This window comes from Otolemur garnettii, unplaced genomic scaffold (assembly GCF_000181295.1).
Source record: "Otolemur garnettii isolate 467f Iridium unplaced genomic scaffold, OtoGar3 scaffold00006, whole genome shotgun sequence".
NCBI classification, from domain to species: Eukaryota; Metazoa; Chordata; class Mammalia; order Primates; family Galagidae; genus Otolemur; species Otolemur garnettii.
The window spans coordinates 34,368,144-34,390,307 of NW_003852401.1; the positions used below are offsets into that span (position 1 = coordinate 34,368,144).

Consider the following 22,164-nt stretch of genomic DNA (forward strand, 5'->3'; position numbering starts at 1 on the left):
CCTCCTTGCTGAAGCTGTTGCTTAAGTAAACTGAATCTGCTTTCAAACCCTGTAATTAGGCACTTGTGTGCCTAACAATCTGCTCCCTGCTCCTCTGGTCTTATCAGAAAAGGAAAACCTACCTGCCAGAGATTATTGTCTATTTTTCTGAGTTCTGTTGCCCATCTGACTATTCCAAGCAGGGAAGCCTTTGGATAACTTTGAATAAAAGCTAGTCGTACATCTGGTGCAAGATGAAACCACTTTCCTGAGCTTATCTGCTCAGGAGTGAGCCTGTTTATAAGGTCTTGATTGCTATCTTATACATAACAACATGTAAATAGCCCTGAAGGCTAAAAGAACAAATATAATGTTATGCAAGCTTTTCAAATCCCCTTTATTGAAAAAGAGCTTATCTTACCTCACTCTACTAAAAAATAAATTTGCTTTCTGAAATCTACTTCAGTAACTTGGCTTCAAGATCTTTAATTATTCTATATACACGCCTTGTTCCTGCAATATCTCTTTAGTGTTTGATTTTTGAATTTTAACGAAGTTTAAAACCAAATTGAATGTTTGCTGCCCCACTTTTAGGAATGAAAAATTCTATTTGAACTGGTCGGGATTCTTGTTCACGCCAGTGTTAACAGTATTCTGCTTTCGTAGAATTTTGCATTTTACACAGTGCTTGTACAGAGTGGCTTCTACCTGATCATCATAAAATTACTTTCAGGCCCGGGTTTTGCCCTGAGCTTGGGATGAGAAACGTGCATACATCAGACTACTTTAGCTGTGGAGTGGCCACAGTCACAGCCAGTTGCTTGCGTGGTATAATTGCTATAGTCGTAAATTTGCTTTGGGTTATTTTTGTTTGTTTGTTTTGTTTCTTTGAGACAGAGTCGCCCTTGGTAGAGTCCATAGTGTCATAGCTCACACTAACCTCAAACTCTTAAATGATCCTCTTGTCTCAGCCTCTCGGGTAGCTGGGACTACAGGCACCCAGCACAACGTCCAGCTATTTTTTAGAGACAGAGTCTCGCTCTTGCTCAGGCTGGTCTTGAACTCATGAGCTCAGACAATCCACAGTGGCTCACACCTGTAATCCTATAATTACAAATTTATAAAATGTGAATATTGGCTCTACACGTGAATAAATTGCAAGTGCTGAAGATGACTGTATAGAAGTTAGTAATAAAAAGAACACACCTCTTAGTTCCCTTTGTAAGTCTTTAGTAAAACTTATGCCTCTAGGCGAAAAGTCCACTCTTTCGTTTAATAAATATTTTGAAAGCCCTCCTCTGAGCCAGTTGCTCTGCGCCCTGGAGAGAGTCCTCCCCTGAGCACCGTGACCCATCATGATAGGAGAAGAATGAGCAAGACAGACTTGACTCACGAGGTCATCAAAAAGATCAGCATTTCTGTATTTACAGGTCACTTTAGAGTGTGAAAATTCTGTGTTACATTAAAAATTATTAGTGTTTCTGGCGGCACCTGTGACTCAAACAGCAGGGGTGCCAGCCACATAATACCTAGAGTGGTGGATTCAAACCTGGCCCAGGCCTGCTAAGCAACAATAACAACTGCAACCAAAAAAAAAAAAAAAAAATAGCTGGGCATTATGGCGGATGCCTGTAGTCCCAGCTACATGGGAGGCTGAGGCAAGAGAATCACTTAAGCCCTGGGGTTGGAGATTGCCGTGAGCTGTGACGCCATGGCACTCTACCAAGGGCAACAAAGTGAGACTCTGTCTCCAAAAAAAAAAATTATTAGTGTTTCCAAACTGTTTAATGCAGATCTCTCCTATGGACAACACAGTTGAAGGGAGTTTTTCTGGCCAATGCATTTATCGTATAAATATTCTTAGTATTTACCAAAGAAAGCAAAATAACTGCCCACACTATATGAAATTTATATATTTCCAGCCCAAAAGGAGAGTTAGGGGAGGAAAATAAAGAAATGTATTTCATGTTTTCTTAGACTATATCACAACTGTGCACAAATACAGATTTCTAGTATTTTAAAATACTAAAAATCTTTGTTACCGACTCAGTGACCTGCATTGATGTAATCCCATCCCTTTGCTTATTAGTATTAGTATAAATCTTTTTCTTTTGACCTGCCAGATTACAGTTTAGCTAGCTGGTCATACTCTTTCCTGAACATACCTTTGGAGTGTTTCATGAACAGACCTTGTCTCTGGAGGGTAGGAATTGAATTGGAAAAGGAAACAAATTTGTGGCCTTCATAAAGACTCAAGGTGCTTTTCTATTGACTCGAGTGGTTGTTGAACAGGTATGAAGTGTTTTGTTGCATGTGGTGATACTCTGTTTAGTTTCTGGTTTATGTCCTAATGGTTGTTAGGTGGATAGTTGTTGGGGGACGGGGGTGGGGAGAAGTGCAGGAGTGAGAACAGTGAGAACCAGGGCTACAGTGAGAGCTGTCCTGGTACTGTAATGGCAGCTCCAGACACTTGCCCACCCCACCTCTCCACTCCCGTTCTTCACCTCTCACACACCGATCAAACCTTTAATCCCATTACCCAGAACAGAGAAAATGGTAACTTGTGCTAGTTTAGAACCACTTGACTCTACCATGGGGGATGTTTGAGCACTAATCAGAGGTAAAGACCTTGGTGTAATTTGTTTAAAATTCAGTTTCTCCAGGAAAAAAAAAAATACCTTAGAATGCTCATGATAAAATGGTGTAGCCTATGGTTAGATGTTGAATGAGAACATAGGATTTACATGAACTTTAACAAAAGGTCTGCACAATTTGGCTTCTTTAAGCCTAAACTTGACATTCCATCTGCGTCATGTGGATCCCTCTGTTTCTTTTTAATTACCCCTTATTATATTAGGTAACCAAAACTAATTATTCAGAATAGTTCATAGTAGTTGCCAATTTGTAATGAAGTTTTTGATTACTTTTGTTCTCTTTATTGTTTTTTGGATGAGATTTTTTACAAAGAACATGCATTATTTTTTAAGCAGGAAAAAAGTTATTAATAAAAGTAGCAGAAGTACATATATATCCTTATATATACATATGTATATATCCTTATCCCATAGCAAAGTAGGTTTTTATTATTATTGTTATTTATTATGCCCTATTGGCGAAATGCCTGATATTGAGGTAATGAGCTTGGGTCCTTACATTTGTATGATTGTTTAAATTGGTTGTCTCATATGGGACATATAATACTAATAATATCTATTGAACTTACTAATTGTGATAGACTAGGTTCATATCCTAAAACAAGGAAATGTGGGATTAATTTTTGTTCGTTGAGAATTGTGTGGTTACCAAATTGCATAAATAAAGCAGCACTTTTTAATCCTAGTACCGTTTTCCTTTGGTATATGCTATAATTTGTTTTGTCCTTTCCTGTGCTTAACGTGCTACTGAATCTCATGGAATATATAAAGAAATAGAAGACCCAGTGCCTGTCATCAGTTTATAGGATACAGCTAAAGTAGAAAGATACAAGCTGACAGATTTAATTAGCAATGCAATTGATGATACAGATAAAAAAGTCAGTGCCTAGTCCAGCGCCTGACACGTTGGAGGCTGCCAAGAAATGATGGGTGGGTGGGTGGGTGAGTGGTCAGAAGTGCAGGTGGATTGACAAATTAGTTATCAGAGAAGAAAGGAGAAAAGTTCACTGGTCATGGATGGCTGAATTTCAGTAAATATCTTCTGAATTTTTTTATTGGTCAGAAAATACTAGGAAATGATAGGCTAGCCAGGCCTTCGGAAACTTACATGAGTAGGGTTTGACTCTGCAGAGAGGCGAAATGAGGCCAAGGGCTTGGCAAGGACACTGGCAGTGAGGCAGAAAGAACAAAGTCTGACTGGAGACTTTAAGAGCGGCCTTCCCAAAGCAGAAGTTTCGGTGAGGAGGTTGTTTTGCAGGTAGAATGGGACCCTGTCCTAAAACAGTGTGAGTTTCAAGTTGGCATATTTCAATAATCCATAAGTATGAGCAACTATGGAAATTTTGCACAAAGTAATGTGATAATGAAAAATGTTTTAGACAAAAATTGGTACAAGTATGATTTCGTGTTGCATGTAAAGTAACAAGAGACAGTTCAATGCAAAGGGAGATTTTAAGTATCCAACTAGAATTATTAAAGTATTTTCAGAAAGAACTGCACAAGTAGATCTTCCTGAGTCCTCATTAAAGTATTCCTATATGTAACTGGAATTTCAGAGACAGTTATGTCAAATTCAGCTTTAGATCAATAGGTATGCTAATTGAGAACTAAAAGTTTTGAAGACAAGAAGCTGGGATGAAATTCTAGAGGCATCCAAATATTTCATGCACAAAGTTCAATACATTTTTTATACACTAAAAGAAAGGTAATAATTTATGTCTTCAGAGGTATTCAACCTAATTACTAAGTGTGTCAGAAAATTGATATTTCGTGCATGTAAGGTCTCCTTGCCCTACGAGAATTGGTTGGTATACATTGTCACTTCTCTTTAGAACTATGAATAATTTGATCTTACAAAAGCAATGATGTCATCTCTTCTGAATGCAAGTGATTAACAGTGGGGTCCTGGAGCAAAATTCTGTGTACTAGAATCCAGCCCAGCCACTGACTTGCTAGTCAGTCTTGGCCAAGTTTCTCTTTGTTTCTCAGTTCTGTCATCATCCGTGGGTGATGAGGATAATGGCACTGACATCTTAAGATTGCTGGATTTAAATGTGGTAACAATTATAAAGGGTAGTCATGCTACTGGTTATAATATATAATAAATGAGAAATATACATTCATCTTTTTTCCTTGTCCTAGTTGTTTTTTGTTTGTTTGTTGTTTGGGGTTTTTTGCAGTTTTTGGCCGGGGCTGGGTTTGAACCCACCACCTCCTGCATATGGGGCCGGCACCTACTCCTTTGAACCGCAGGCACCACCCCCTAGTTGTTTTTCAAATCGTTACTGGTAGGATAGCGAGCATCTATGGGGATGGGTCTGGGGTCTCTGCTGAGTGACACATGTAGCATAGGTTGTGCCTAACCTCACTGAAGCTGACCAGCCTCTTGCCTTTCACAGTGAGCCACCTCTATGGATTTGGACTGATGGATGCAGAGGCCATGGTGATGGAAGCAGAGAAGTGGACCACTGTTCCCCGGCAGCACGTGTGTGTGGAAAGCACAGACCGACAAATCAAGTAATACTTCCTGCCAGCAGACCGCATGAGAATTCCCCCAAAGACAGCGAGCCCGCACAAGTGCTCCAGAAAGCCCCTGTTGCACATGGAAGCTTAAAAGCTTCTGTAGTTTCTTTCTAAGCTTTTAAATCCACACTACTAGAACCCAAGGATCCTTAAAAGAAAAGCAGCTCAGCTCATGCCTATATAATCCCTGCACCCTGGGAGGCTGAGGCAGGTAGACGGCTTGAGCTCACAAGTTTGAGACCAGCCTAAGCAGAGCAAGATCCCGTCTCTAAAAAAATAGCCAGACATTAGGGTGGGCGACTATAGTCCCAGCTACTTGGGAGACTGAGGCAAGAGAATCACTCAAGCCCAAGAGTTTGAGGTTGCTGTGAACTATGACGCATGGCACTCTATGCAGGGCGACAAAGTGAGATTCTGTCTCAAAAAGAAGAAAGGAAAAGCATCTCTTAAAAAGGGACTTGGGGATATGCTTACAGATAGGCTTTCTGAAGTTGTCTGTTCCGTCAGTATTTGTTTGAGACTGCAAGTATTCTCCAGAAATCACTGTACTTCGAAACACCGAACCAACTATATTCCAGGCAGTTACCCAAAGAATGGTGAGAAATGTCCAATAACTGAGACTGCAGTTCAGTCAAAGATTTTTAAGGCCTGTTCCCCAGTAGTACAGACTCAGAGGCTATACTGACACGGTTCCCTAAACAATTGTGTAAAGTTTAAATACTAAATGCCAGAAATAGGATTATCTCTTAGTGACTTTATTAATATTTCTCTCTTGTTATTTTCAGAAACTTTTCTCCCTGAAAAATGTTTTTGAACTTGGGTTAGTGATGAAACTAGAGTCATTATAATTCTTGAGGAAATATGTTAGCAGAAATAAATGAACTAAACTTTGGGATTTTTTTTAATTTTTCTTTCCCATTCTACTTTTTTGTGGCAAACAATGAAAGAGGAAAAAAAAAAAAACAGAGAGTGAAAAATTAACCTATATTTATTGAGCACTTATTATGGGCCGAACCAAGTGCTAGAAACTTCCATGTATATTTTGTTCTTAAAACTTGATAACATCTTGGATATTACTCCCATTTGACAATTGAGGAAATGGGATCAAAGGAATTATTCAATTATTCATTCACAAATTCATTCACCAACTCAGCAACTATTTTTCTTGTAGTTAGTGGGTATCAAGCACAGAGCTAGATATTAGGAATAAAAAGGGAACTGAAAAATGCTCCCTGGCCTTGTGCAGCTTAGCCTTTGAAGGAAGAAGAGTCAGCCACTGGGACATCAGATAGAACAGTATGTGCAAAGTCCCTGAGGTAGGAAACTTGAATGATCCCAGAAGTTGAACTGATGAGACTGTGGCTGGAGCCTCATGTTCAAGGGAAACAGTGGTAGAGGAGGAAGTTAAAGAGGCAGACAGGAACCCATAGGCAAGAGGGAAGAATGTGTCATTGCCTTATACAGCAAGGAATTGGGTAGACTAGGGATTTGAACCAAGGGCATGAGAATTCCTAAGCCCCACTATTCCATAATACAGAGGTGCTCAAACTATATTCCGGAGATCAGCAACATCTTTATCTCCTGGGAGGCTGTTAGAAATGCAAATTGTAGATCTGGCACAATAATCAAGTAAATGAGGTGAGAGCTATGTTGATTGGTTTGATCTAACCGTCAAATTGTATAAAAAAAAAATCAGCACATTGTACTCCACATATGCATGGATGTATTCATGATCTATGTGTATTGGACTTAATAAAAAAATTTTTAAAAATGCAAATTGTTGGGACCTACCCAAACAGACACTCCGTGCCTGGAGCCCAGCCATCTATGTTTTGAGAAAGTGATAGCAGCCCACACTCGAGTTTGATGTCCAGAATTATATACAGACAAAATAACTTTCATTCTGTTTTTCCTTTCACATCTTTCCCACTGTCTCATCATTAATCCCTTCAAAATGACCTAGTCATTTGGGTGATAGTGCTTTTGTTAATATCTGGTGGCCAGCTGCTTGCCTGACACTGTGTATTCATCCCAAGCCTCCAGGGTCACGCAGCTGACCTCCACCACGCAGTTTGCTCAAACTCCCCTCTCTCTGTTGCAGGACCATTCGCCCCAACAGTGCCGTGCGCTCCATCTACAAAGCCTCGGGCTGCTCTGACAACCCCAACCGCCACGTCAACTACCTGGAGCATGTCGTTGTGCGCATCACCATCACCCACCCCAGGAGGGGAGACCTGGCCATCTACCTGACCTCACCCTCGGGAACCAGGTCCCAGCTTTTGGCCAACAGGTACAGTTACAGGGTCTGCCCACGAGGGTAGGGGTCACACTGACATTCAGCTGTTCTTTAGAGTAGAAAGGAGCAGCCGCTCCTTACTTCTGCCCTGGGAACCAACAGCTGGTGGCTTAAATGTTAATCTCATTGCTTAGGATAGAAAATATGAAGCTGTCTGAAATTCACAGGCATGGAAAAGTATAGCAATTAATAGTTAAAGGATGACTAAAGAAAAGTTGATGGCCATTTGTTCTTTATGCTAAAAGAGAATTGCAGAGCACTAACTTCTAAGATCTCTGGGATCCAACCCTCATACCCCTCTACCACCCTTGTATCTGCTGATATTTGCTACACATTAAATGAATTCTCTTGCCCAAGTACTACTTTCAGAAGTTAAAGGAAATTCTATTTTTTAAAAGCAATCACTGGCAATTTTTTTCTGTACAGAGCCAAATAGTAAATATTTTGAAATTTGTGAGCCAACTGATGGGTACACTAACTACCCAGCTCTGCTGTTTAGAGTATGAAAGCTGCCACAGATGATGTAAATGAATGAGCACCACTGTGTCCCAATAAAACTTTATTTGTAGACATGGGCATTGAAACGCTGGCCGATGAAAGCCTGCACAACCAGAAGTGAGACTGAACAGTGAGACTGTTGCTTTTAAAAATATTCAAACTTAAGGGTACATGTGAAACTTACTAAATGTGGAATGTAAATGTCTTAACACAATAACTAAGAAAATGCCATGAAGGCTATGTTAACCAGATTGATGAAGGTATTTCAAATTGTATATAAAACCAACACATTGTACCCCCCCCCAAAAAAACATTCAAACTTCACCTACCACGGGACAGTGAGAAAAGGAGAAAGAGTAATAGCATTTATAGGCAACAGGGATGGGGAGTCCAGGACTTGAAATCTTCAAGTGTGTTTCATTGTGCTTACACCTGCTGTGTTCCTCTTTCAAACCTAACATCTTCCATTAATGCACGGGAATGTGGGACTTGTTAAACATGAAGTGCGGCTTTGCCGGAGTAAGGGTATACAGGTGCAAGGAGTGTACGGCTCCCTCTACATCAGGTGGGCCTCCTCTGCCCTCCTCCCACCACAGGTGAAGAAGTCTCAGCTGCAGCCTGCCAGGTAATTGCAGCTACTTGCTTCAGCTTCTTCCCAGTGAGCAAAACTTTCAGATGCTCAATTATATGATTAATTGGGGTGTCTCCAGCTGTTGTTACTGAAATTGGGTGAAGGCTTTTATTTCCTGCTTTTTTTTCCTTCTTTTCCTGTTTCTTTACCCTTACTTCTCTGGGTTTAACTTAGAAGAGTATCCTAGTGAACTACTGGGGAGTGCGAAGTTTTGCCTCACATATGCATGGATCTGCTCCCTGGAGCTCCCTCGAGCTCCCTCCCTTGTAGAAAAACAATCCCTCTGTTCTTGCTGTTTGCCTGGAAAACTCCGCCTCTAGCCTGTCTGGGCTCTTCCTGCATATTTCACTATTTATTTTTGGCTTCCCCTTAAATGACATCAGTGAGGAAACTTGTGAGCAGAGGAGCTATGGATTCCATCACAGGCATTTGGTGGGTTGCTGGCTTGAGGCTCGCATGCCTTCTCCAACATCTGGCATCTGCTTTGCTCTTTGCAAAGTGCTGAACGGGAGGGTGCTGCAGGCCTTATGTCAGAGAAAAGAGGCAGACAGTTCAGACGCTGGTGACCGGAGCTCACAAGTGTGCCTCAGTCTCGCCCATCAAGACCACCTGGGCATAAGGTTTGCTCCCAGATGTTATTTCCTTGGCCTGAAGCACTTTGTTAAAGTGCTACTCTTTTGTAGATCCTTCATCTTAATCCTAGAAATAACTAGTCCCAAAAAGAGGTCAAGAAATTGGAGACTGGAGGGGGCTGGAAGCACTGAGAGATTCAAGGATGTTATGAATTCATTTATCCACAGCTTCCCCCAAATATTCCTAAAATAAATGTGAAACAGCTGTACCTGGTCCCCAAACCATGAATGGCCACCTTCCAGGGCCTCCTCCCTGCCCCCTCCCTGTTTTTGTTGCTTGATATTAGTAACGTCCAGCTAAGAAAGACGGTTTCTATTGGCAGTGTCTTTCCATCTGGCGTATTCTGAAGCTTTCATTTCATGAGCAAAAACCTCTACTCAGAACCTCTCTCTCTGACTAGTGGCAGTGAGTTCTCATGTCCCTGTCTCAAAGTGCGCTCGGAGGTGGAGAGCTGAGAGCAGGAGGCACAGAAAGAGGTGGGGGGCCGGGGGGGTGGGTAGGCAGAGGCCTGCTCTGCTCCTGCTGTCCTTCCCACTGGTCTGCACGGCAGGGGCAGGGCAGTTACGTTTCCTTGAGGAAAAGGTGAATAGGTCAGGTTTGAGAAGCAACATGTGTGCCGGAGATGACTCTTAAGAGCAATAAATAGTTGCCCTTATCTTTTTATAAAAGAAGGCAAGATGTCTCAGGAGGACATGTAAGGCAAAGAACACAGTTTTGTGTGTGTGTGTGTGTTTTTTAAAAGGAATTCTGAAAAGTTTAAGACCAAGTTTTCCTAGTGGAGGTAGTTAGAAATGAAGATGTGGCCTTGTGGCAGAGTCGTCCCCGTTTCATCAGTCCCAGTCCTCCGGGAAATGTGACTCTTCTTGCAGAGGTAGAATTTCTATGCTACATGCTTACTAGCCTGGCAGCACCGTAGAGAGCCCCCCTCCCCAGGCCTTCAAAGCAGCCCTTCTGCTCCTCAGTGAGCTCTCAGCAAATTGGCTGCAGTGACAGGGAAGGGTGCCGGGGCCAGCTCAGACCTAGCATCTGAAGGCTCCCTTGGCATCACCCTTCGTGAGGCAGGGAGGAGGGACACCTTCTCCCTTGTGAATGCTCTTTTCAGCATGCACAAAACATGCTTCCGACTTTAGAGACTTGTCACTGTTCATCGTTGGCTTTCCGGAAGTCCATATTTTCCTAGACATGCCAGGAGGAATTTCTTCAGAATTATGTATCCCCTCACCATAGTAATTCCTTGAGAGTCTCTTGTCTGCAAAGTGCCGACCATGTTCGTGATGTCCGCGTGGGCCGTCAGGAGCCCCCCAGCGGCCCCCTGCCCTGGCTGCCGGGCACTCACCCGAGCTCCCATGGAGAACAGCTGCGGGAGGAAGAACAGTTTACCCAAGCAGCTGCAGGTGCTGCGCTGGAAGGCGCTCAGCGGCATTCAGAACTCCCGTCCACCTGAGCTCCATGCCCCATTAACCCAGCATGCCTGCTCCTGGGCTAGCCCCGCTGATGATTCAGTGGGTGGGCACCGTGGGCTGTCGGCAGAGCAGTCCTGGACTGGACATCCCTTTGTTCTTACCCTGCTCTTCATCCTCTCTGTCCTCCCCTTGGTCTGGAAACCCTGCCTAACAAAAAGCTGAACTGAATATTCAGAGCAAATGCTTTACTACTAAGTAGAATATGTGGAGGTCGGGTGTGAGGGGAGAAGCTAGGAGGACCTGGATCCTTCGGAGATGGTAGGTAATAATAGCAGCTTTAGATATAAGCCTGCATAGACACGACACATTCAAACTCAACCTGCAAATTTTCCAAACAAAAGCTAATCCCATCAGAGTCCTCTTTCAACTGCATTTGCTAGGATTAGGCAAAGCTGTCTTCTTTTCTTCCCCCTAAATCTCCCCGCCCCCAACTCATTGAGTTTTAGGTTTAGTTTAAATGTACTGCCTCTCTGTTCCAAATTTTGGCCTCTGACTGAAAACTGAAACTTTGCCTCTCTTTCTAAATTTGATTACAGATGAATACTTCTGCTTCTAATTATGGTCTCAACTAGACAGAAGGTATACTTTCGAGCCTGCGAAACCGATAGGGTTCCATAATTACCTATGTTTAAAATACAGTGCTTATTCTTCAGTTTTTTTTGTTACTGCGCTGCCCAAATGTCCAATGACAACTATTGACATTTGTAAAGTGTCCTAGCATTTAAAATGCATCTTTGGCTTATGGTTAAAATTATACTTTTGCAGTGAAAATTTTACATTGTAGTAAGGTCTCATGAAAACCCTCTTCCTTCATTCAAAAGAAGGCCCAGCCTTTGGAGTGAGAGCTGAGTTTGTCTTGACTTCACTAATTTCTGTGTTTGAATTTGGAAAAGTGATTTTCCTCATTTATTAAATAGATATCATAGTGTCTACCTCACAAGGTTGGTACACATATCAAGTAAGATAACATATAGCAAGTACTCACAGCAGCTCCTAGCTTAGTACGCACTGAATACACAGTGGCTCTCATTTACACAATGCCCCTCAGAGCACCTGACAAATGACTCTGGGCCCCTGTCCCAGAGGTTCTGATTCTGTAGGTCTGGAGCATTTGGATTTCTAATAAGTTCCCAGTGGTACTGAAGCTGCCCGTCACAGATCACAATTTAAATAGCGTGGATATAATACATCGTCCAACTTTTTCATACGCATTCTTGTAATTTTCATATCATGGAAAGACTTGTGAGCAGTGTGCTGCTGGATCCGTGTCAGTAATTTACAAAGGAGTCTGTAATATAAAACAGATACTTTGATAAAATTCGTCTCCTGTGACATGAAATTAATCTTCAAGAAGATTAAGTACTTGTGCCATATGTGTACCACGAGAAGGAATGCATTTGGGGGTGAGTTGATAATCGTATGCATGTTGAAGGGGTTTTTTAAGAAAACTTATCATTTTAGATATTATAAACCTGTAGGACCAGTGCCTTTCTCATTCTCAATCTTTATTAAGGGAAGCAGTTTAGATTTAGGAAAAAAGAGACAAACCAAATAGTAGGTTTTTAAATACTCTACATGAGCAGCAAATTATTTAAAAATAAAACATCGAAAGAAAATTGTATATAAAATGAAACATCAAAAGAAAATTATATATAAAAATTAAACATCGAAAGAAAACCAAAAACTCAATTACAATTGAGCCAAATGAATTTTTCAGACATTCCACGTAGCGTTTCTAGTATTACATGTACCCTAAGTTGTGATGGCACACTAAAAAAAAAAATTAAAAGTGACAGAGAAAAAAAGGAAACTCTAAGAATTTTGGTCTAATGTCTAATTCTGTGAACACCAATGTCCACAGAGTAGTTGTGGATGATGCTGAAATTCAGATTATTTGCAATTTTAGAAATAATTGAATAATAACAGGCAGCTGCCAGTACTTATAAAATGTCTTGTTATGTAGTTGCCATAACATCATAGAAGAATCTTGTACCCTTGGTACATTGGCTAGACTTTTTAAGTGGAGGGTGGGGGGGGGAAGCTTACAGTAATTATATGAGTTATTTCCTGAGTTAATTCCTCAAAAGGATGTACTGCACTTGATGGGCAGTCTTTTCTACCAGGCTTCATCCAAAGTAATTCATCTGAAAACCACTCACAGGGATAGGGCTGTGGGGCACCATTTTAATAAGTGGATGCATAATTTGTGCCACTGCCTACATAGATCATTTCATTGAGCACATGATTACGAAGTCAAGTTTGAGAGGACAGAATTTGACTGCAGCAGACGTGGATACAGACATGGACTTAATCTACTCCAGCTTTTAGCACACTGGCTCTATTTTATTGATATTGTACCCATACTAATCATGTTGACATGTGTCTGATTTTCTTCCCAGTTGGCACAGGACAGACATTCACACTAGGCATTAAATTTTTTAGCTGATCAGAATATACCCCACAATTAGAATCTCCATAGCAGGTGGCCATGGTTTGATAATTGTCTTGAGCAAGTATGTTTTTCTAACACAAAGCTAATCTACAAGCCAAATTACTTCTTGGTGTACGCAGGTAATGTAGTTTTCTTTCAGATGTTATGATGCCAAAAATAGAAAATAGTTGAAGTATTGAATCAGAAATAGAATTGAATAGTATTGAATCAAAATATAGAATGATCCATCCCTCTTTTAATTTTCTGTGGCTATAAAGGGCAGGATGGAACTAGAAATGTGAATCGCCCAGTTAGTTCAGGCAGCAGCAGCTATTCGTGTCTGTTTCTTTCCCCATCAACTCTTTCAGCGAAAGGTAATGATCGTGTTTGGCTACGTTTTCTTTCCTCCCCTCAACTTTTATAGTCACATGAAATTAATGAACATTCCAGCTCTGAGTACAGTGAAGAGACTGGGGGTGGGAAACTGTTTAGCTACAGGGACAAAGCCCATTTATCTTCAGGCGTTGAATCACTTATTTGAATTCTGACTTACAGATAGTTTTTTCTTGGTACCCAGGTTATAGGTAATGTTTGTTCCAAATGTGATTTGAAAAAGTGATTGGTAGCAATGGCATGATTTTCAGAGGTGGACAGGAAAGGGTAGAAGGGCAGGGTCCGCTAATCCAGCAGTCAGAGCCTTGACCCAGGAGTAATTAAAAGTTGGCTGAGGTTGTGGAAACAAGACTGCCCCTCATGTGATGGCAGCCTCAAGTCTCCTTTGTAGTTTTTGGATGTGAGGCAACGAGCCAAACGTTCTGTCTAAACTGTTTGGGAAATGCTTTCAAGTTCAGCCCTCTTGGAGAGGTATTACGTGACGAGCTGTTGCTTCAGTGCCCTCGAATGGCACAATGGCCTCAGTGAGGGAGAGCTCAAGTGAGAGCTGCAGAACTTAAGGAAGAAAGTGGTTCTGAACCGGTTTTCCACCTCCATTCATTTCTGTCTCAACGTATTTCATTTAGCAGTATCTGTTTTAGGAAGGGAAATTTGAAAAAGCTCCTCTTTCCTTATCTCTTTGTTGCCTTTTTGCCTGGTGTACACACTTTCTGTGTTTTAAGTGAAGGGCTTGATGGTGGTAAGTCAGTTATAAAATGACACAGCAGTTTTCTTCCTTACCCAAGTCCAGTTTTAAATCATGAACTTGGGAAACACCCCTATTGTGGTTGTATAGAATATTATAGGATCTTGAGAAGTGTAGCATCCTTACTCTATTGAGGATCAGTTATAGTGGGAAAACGTTCATGTAAAAAGCCATCTTTTCATCCCTGCCATTGTGGGAGAAAGCCACCAGCTTCACTGAAGTTCCACATTCCTCTATTCAAGAGGTAACCTTTATAGATAACATACAGATGTTCTTAAAAAAGAGAAAGAGAGGAAAGAAAGCAGGCTTCCTGTCCAGATAAAGTTTGAAATCACTGTCTCCCATTTATAGCAAAACAGAGATTAACATTTGCCTACATGGGTATTCTAAAGAGCTGAAATGTCCTCAAGTAAAAGGTATTTATTTCACTTTAATTCGACCTTTCCTGAATTTTTTGACCATTAGACACTTTGAGAATGAGGCTTAATAATTTTCATTTCTTCTGTCCTTCAAAGCTCAGGAACATGTAGCAGGTGATTTTCCTGCTTTTTAACAAGTGACAGCCATTTACCTAATACAGTCCAAAATTGTGCCTCTTGACCCTTGGGAATCCAGCTGGCATTTTACAAAGAGTTTCAGACATATTGACAGATACATAATTTTCAGAAATCAGGAGTTCAATTGGTAGCAGGAGTGGAAAGTGGGCCCCAGAGAGCCCAGAGCAGCCCCACCATCGCTGCTGGCCTGGTTGCCATCACACCTCAGGAGGAGCCACAGCTGCCACCCTAGGTCTCAATTACCATCACCATCACCGCAACCAGCAGCTGCCACGCCCACCCTCAGCACTGCTCACCAAGCCTGGTACCACAGGCAGTGGCTCAGGGAACGGTGACCCCAGCTGTCTCACATTGTGGTGCCTGGCGGCTGAGACAAGAAGGTCATCTCAAGGAAGGTTTTGGGAACAGTAAAATAGTTAAATGTAAGAAATGGATATGGTGGCTCGGCACCTATGGCTCAAGTAGCTAAGGCACCAGCCACATACACCTTAGGTGGCGGGTTCAAATCCAGCGTGGGCCCACCAAACAACAATGATGGCTGCAACCAAAAAAAAATAGCCAGGTGTTGTGACAGGTGCCTGTGGTCCCACCTACTTGGCATGTGGAGGCAGGAGACTCACTTGAGCCCAGGAGTTGGAGGTTGCTGTGTGCTGTGATGCCACAGCATTCTACCCAGGGGGACCGTTTGAGGCTCTGTCTCAAAAAAAAAAAAGATATGGTTGCATCAACAGGAATGACTCCAAGGATGGTGTATTTGAACACCAGAATGCTATAAAGAATAGTGACCCCAGGAAGGACCTATGCAGTGCAGGAGATGGAGAGACTGTGGGGTTTGAAGTTGCTGAAGCAGAAAAGGGTGTGAGGCAGCACATGTTGCAGGCTCTGGTGGAATTCCAGTTCAAGGCGGTAAATACACCACAGACTATAAACATTATAGGCCTCAGGGACCCTCCACGCGCTTACCAACAGAATTACCAGAATAGTGAGGCTGGGAAAAGAACGAGGGGTCGGAGAGTGCTCCTGAAGGCCAGGCCCTATAAAGTGGGCCCTAGCACAGGTGAAGGTTCCTTACGACATGCAGAGACTTTATGGGCGCTGACCACAGGATTGCAACCCTCCCTGCAGGGAGAAATGATGGCGGTGCTGACAACCAGAGTGCAGGAGAACGAGGTAGATCAGTAGGACAAAATATGTATCGGAGTCATAGACCACAATTCTATAGGGGCCCTCTTCACCACAGACAGCCCAAAGTGGACAGCAGTGAAGAGGAAAAGAGAAACAAGGAGACAAGACCTGAGGTCAGCAGCTACCTCAACGTCAGTACCAGTGCACCCTCAGTTACCAACACAGATGCCCAGAAAACCTTAAACCTCAAGATGGCAAAGACACAAAAACAGGTGATCCACTAGCTGAGAATTCCTCCGTGGGAGGCTGAGCAGGCGGGGCTGAGTAAGTGCTGCCCACCATCTGCACCATCACCTGGGTTAGTCATCCCACGAGAAGACAGGAGTGTGAAATCCCAGCAATAAGAAATGAACAAAAAACTGGAGCTGAAGGCCTCAAGTGCTGGCTTTCTATCCTTTGACTAGACATCTAGAACTATCTGCATGCCCTGTAAAGCATATGCAGCATTTATTATTTCTACCTACCAATGTCTTTTTTGGTAATAACAAATGCCTGATTTTTCTCAATACACCCTTAAAGGTTTTTAAATCGGTTCATATTGGGTCAAGTTGAGATTTGTAAGAACTTTATTTTTAATTTGTAATAAAAGTTTACAACTTGATTTTTTTCAAAAAAAAAAAAAAAGTCAACAAACTGCAAGCCCCTGTTAATAAAAGGTCTTAAACAGGAATAATTTAAGAAAGGAAACCAGGGTTCTAATATATTAAGTTGTAAGGAGATTAAACTGGTTATTTTTGTTCTTAGACGCATTTTCTCTGCAGGGGAAGATCTACAAAGAAGGTCAAATTGTAACCAGTCTAACTGGTGAACGTGAAATTAAAGCAAGGAGAGTTGATTGATCGCATGTTCTAAACAACCATCAAGCTCCAGTTATTACGACCATGGCATTTATCTCCACTGAAGGGGAGAAATAGCCGAGTAACCAGACATGGTTGCTCCTAAGACAATGTCAGAGATATTGTCCTCCTCCTCTTTTTGTCTCTCTCTCAATTGCTTATTCATATTTTATTATGTTTTCAAATATACCTGATTTTTTAAAGAAAAGTACTTAAATACTTAATTCATATAGTATTGAATAAGTACTTAGTACTTATTCATATTTTATTATTTTTATGATATAAGTATTGTTAAGTATTATTAATACTTATAAGTATTATTATATTTTAATAATATAAAATAAGTATTATAAGTATTTATACTTAGTACTTATTCGTATTTTATTGTTTTTTCAAGATATACCTGATTTTTTTAAAGAAAAGTACTTAAAACAATCTCTTGCCTTACCTCTCACTTTCTACCATGTTGGGTCCATCTTTACAGAAAAAGTTTCCTATATCTTTTGGATTTCTTGGTGGGGAGGTAGTTAAATCTACATTATAGGCCTACTTCTTAATATGCTAATTGTGTATAATCCATTAGCATCTCTTTATATTAGATAAGAGTACAATTTATTTTTCTTAATATTTTGAGTCCTTCAGGATTCCATCACAGGAAACAGAATTATTCTGGCTATATTAAGTAGAAAGAGATTTCAGATAGGGGATTAGGAGCTTAGGAAATCATTGAATTGAGGAAGAACAGAGCCCAGGCTGGGATTCTAGGCATGACTTCCTGAAATGGGTAAGATTAGTGGGCAGAGTCTTTTTACTGAGGCGTAATTTTCCTGCAATATAATTTACTTTTGTCCATGAATAATTTAATGAGTTTTAACAAATCTGTGTAGCCACACACTATTATTTAAACATATAAAACAGTTTTATCACCTTCAAAACTTGTCCCAGTTCTCTTCCTTTTCCCCCTCCCAGCCTCTGGTAAGCACCGATCTGTTTCTTTACTTATAGTTTTGCCTTTTCTGACATATGATATAAGTGGAATCATACAGTATAGTTTTTTTTTGGGTGTGGATGCTTAAATTTAGCATAATGTTTTTGCAATTCATTCACATTGCTATATGTGTTAAAAGTTATTACTGGGTAGTAGTTCATCGTACTGATATACAACCGTTCCTAACTATTTATAGGAGTTTGGTTTAAAGACCTCCCAAGGATACCGGAATCCCAGAATGCTCAAGTCCCTTATATAAAATGACATAACATTTTCACATAGCCTATGTACATCTTTCCTTATACTTTAAATCAGGGGTCCTCAAGCTACAGCCTATGGGCCACATGCAGCCCACCTAGACATTTATCCAGCCCACTGGGTATTTTTGCCCCCTCTGCCTGTCCTGCTTAGCAGCCGACTCTTCCCGGGGCCTGCAGTCCGGCCCTCCAGGGACAGTGGACTGGCCCCCTATTTAAAAAGTTTGAGGACCCCTGCTTAAATCATCTTTAGATTACTTATAATATCTAATACAATGTAAATGCTGTATAAGTAGTTGTTGTGCTGTATTGCTTAGGAAGAATGACAAGGAAAAAGGCCTGTTTATAGATTTTGGTTTATAGATTTTCTAGAACATTCATATAAAGTTCTTTGTGTAAACATAGGTGTTTAGTTCTCTTGAGTAAAAAATCTCTTTCTTGAGGAAAGGGATTGTTCAGTTTTGTGGTGTGTGTTTAACTCTGTACCAATTGTCAAACTGTTTTCCAGAACACCTGTACCAGTTTGCATTCCCATCAGCGGTACAAGAGAGTTCTAGTTTCTCCACATCTTCAATACTGTTCTGTCCATCTTGTGGGTAGAGTCTGATTTTAGTTTCCGTGATCCCCAGTGGGTTATCCTGTCCAGATCTCCTATTCCATGGCCAGCCCCAGTCCTATTTCCCTGTGGCAGAACAAGGATATATGCACAGATCTGCTAACTAGCGACATCCAGAATAGGGACAAGCTCCAGTGTCTAGTTAAACATGCTGATGGATATAGAAAGTGTCCTGACCCTCACCAGATTTTAAATTACATATATAGCTGGCCAGGTGCAGTAGCTCACACCTGTAATCCTAGCACTCTGGGAAACCAAGGTAGGTGGATTGCTTGAGACCAGCCTGAGCAAGAGCAAGATCCTGTCTCTACTAAAAAATAGAAAAATTAGCCACTTGCAGTGGCAGATGCCTGTAGTTCCAACTACTTGGGAGGCTGAGGGAAGAGGATTGCTCAAGGCCAAGAGTTTGAGGTTGTTGTGAGCTACAAAAACACCATGGCACTCTACACAAGGCAACAAAGTGAGACTCTGTCTCAAAAGAAAAAAAAAAGCATACAAAGCAAGGTTTTATGGTTCTCTTTCAGGCTATTTGATCATTCCATGGAAGGATTTAAAAACTGGGAGTTTATGACCATTCATTGCTGGGGCGAACGAGCCGCTGGCGACTGGATCCTTGAAGTATATGATACGCCCTCTCAACTGAGGAACTTTAAGACTCCAGGTAAGAACTCCCTATCTTTAAATCAGTCACCTATGTAGAAGGAAATGATGGGCTATATTCTGGCCAGAGTGTTTCATACTCATTTATCATGTTATCTTTTTTCATTGATTCATTTTGTGTGTGCTTCAAATTATCTGCATGTTTCCAGTTCTTAAGATTGCCATTTGAGAGGTAATAATTTAAGGATAAGAAATAAAAAATAAATATTTAGGCACAAGTATAGAACAAAACGTGACAGCTTTTGATCAGCGTCTCAGAATACATGATCCCTATCTCTAACCAGCTGCCTGTGCTTTCTTTGTCTGTAAATAAGGCAGCCTTGTCCACCTGTGATGGGTTAAATTTCATGTCATATTTTCACAATAGACAACAGGCTTCCTTAGTTGTCTTTCTTTTAGTTTTCCCTAAACATAATTTGTAGTTCAGGTAAGACATTGAGGTTGGCCAATGACAATTAATCTGGGTACTACCAAAGAAAATGAATGATGGTATTCTGCCCTGCATGAACCCAAGAGCCAAGAAAAAAAAAAAACCTTCTTGAGATGTAAAACATAGAAATTACGATGCTAACAAAGGCCTTTTCAGGTGGTTCTCAGACTCTGCCGCTGCACACAGCCTATTCCCTCTTCATGCTAGAGTACAAAGCTTGTTTGGGATATAAAATAAGGGAAAGTACAAGGGAACATGAGGTCGGAGATTGTATTGCCCATGACAGAGCCCTAAATAGTGCTTAGTTGGCAATAAATGATGTCTGATAACTACCTCACTTCCTCCCTGTCCATGCATATCTTCAGGCATTAGATAAAGTCCTCTTCATCAATGTTCTATTCAGTCTTTCTGCAGAAGAACCAGACTGGAGGGAACTTTTAGGACTGACATCCAATTCTAACCCTTGACTGATTACAGAGTAAATTAACTTAGACATTCTGCAGTTGTAAGAGGGTATATCATTCTGTAACAGTTGGACGCACAGGGCAAAGGAGACAGAGAGCAGAACACAGGGATGAATTGGATTTTGCCTGCTAATCCAGAAAGTACATTCTGGTTATCCCTTTTTTCCTAATTCTGTAATGTGGTTCATCTATGTCCTCACAGTAAGTAGTCCCACAATCAGTGAAGTCAAAACCAGAATGGTGGCCCGGTCACAGTGAATCAGAGTTAAGGTTTTGTTGAACAGTGGCTATGCCCAGTTCACTCCCAGCATGCAGCTTGAATATGATGGTTGCCAGGCCTTCATGCAGAAATCAAACATTTTTCAACAAACCAGAATTGATAGAGAAGACACTCTAGATTAGACTATGGTTTCTAGACACTCTCACTTCTTCATAATCTACTCAGCTCCTGAGACCTTCCTGTCTCCTTGCCTCCTCTTTTCAGGGCATGCTTATTGTCCCTGCCAGGAAGACACATGAGGTAATGGCACATAGGGACAGTGGCAGCACGATGATGGGGCTGTGCTGCCCTGATCAAAGGGCAGCTCCCAGTTGACCCATCAGCAGGTCTCACTGCCAGGCTCTTAGATTTCAAGAGACCCCAGAGAAATAAATACTGTCAAGTGTGGCAGTTGTATACCAAGGAGCACAACTTTCAAATATAGAGGGTGGGTTATCTATTAAGAATTTTAGATAGTTACAGAACTTTTAATCTTACTAAAATTGACTGGACTCTACACCAGGCACCAGCAATTCTACTCACCACAGCAAGAGCATGCTTCTCCTTGGAGCATAGTACTTGTTACACAGGCATCGTGTACAAGGGTTGGGGCTGAGTGTAAATCCCTGTGCCCTCAAGTTGTTCAGAGTCTCTGCAGAGTTTACTGTGATTATCTGGGTTAAAAGCTCTCTGCAGTAGCTCAGATAATCCAGACTTATCTATAACACTGGGTTCTCCTGATACTATTGAAATGTTCAATTTAATCTTAGTGACTGCCAATCATTTTAGAGATGTTTCTTTTCTTCCAGAAGAGACCTACCCTAATGCTACTATAGGCCTGGAGTCAAGAGGCTTTAAGAAACATACCATCTCTGTGTATCTTTTCATTCATTTCAGCATGAGTCACACCTTTGATAAGAGACTTTTGGTTTCTTGTTTATCAGTTGTTGGGGAGGGGGGTGCACACGCACATTCATGTGTTTCTATCACTTTTTCTGTGACATACAGTCCTGTGGTAGCTTTCACCATCTCTGACTAATAAAGGATTTCTTTACTAGGCCAATAGAAATTCAGCTGAATGTGTTGTATTTTTCTCACCAATTAAATGGGAGAATCACCCCCCCAAAACAGAAGTTCCTGGCTCCACACGGAGTTTAGATTTGCTTGTTGTTTGCTTCCCATTTGTTTCTTATTATAACACATATTTGAGAATGTTTGGAAGGGGTATTATTGTTTTGGGGTTTTTTCACATTAAACCTATGTAGGCAGATTGTATTTATGTGTTACCAAAGAGGGTGGATTTTTTTTCATTCTGTATTCACACAGCTATTTCTTAACAGCGTATTTCACTACCAGTTACAAAATCGTCCATAGAATTTAACAAATAGAAAAAAAAAATGGTAGAGGAGGAAAAAATGGTGGCCCAAATATGGCAGTATTTGATGTGAATCATGGCAGAGGTGTTTAAGGAAATAAAATTACATAATAAGTGAAATAGAAAGAGATAAATTGCCCAGTAAGGGTATCACTAGTGGGCTTTTCATATACTTTAGAGATGGCACAAAGGGAAATAATCCATTTGAAGACAGCCCTCTCCAAAGCACTTATGAGGGCAAAATTTTAGATCCAAAATGATCTTAATAAAACGAACCAGGTATTAGGGTGA

The 22,164-nt window shown here is 41.1% G+C and overlaps 1 protein-coding gene across 2 annotated transcripts in view; it reads left to right on the plus strand.

The window, feature by feature from the left end:
* Positions 1–22,164, plus strand: part of PCSK5 (proprotein convertase subtilisin/kexin type 5) — a 430,298-nt gene that overhangs the window by 245,630 nt on the left and 162,504 nt on the right. For both annotated transcript variants that reach the window (XM_012813041.1, XM_012813044.1), the window contains exons 11-13: positions 5,033–5,150; positions 7,258–7,446; positions 19,210–19,346. In XM_012813041.1, the coding sequence (XP_012668495.1) occupies positions 5,033–5,150; positions 7,258–7,446; positions 19,210–19,346 (444 nt within the window). The remainder of the gene's footprint in view (positions 1–5,032; positions 5,151–7,257; positions 7,447–19,209; positions 19,347–22,164) is intronic.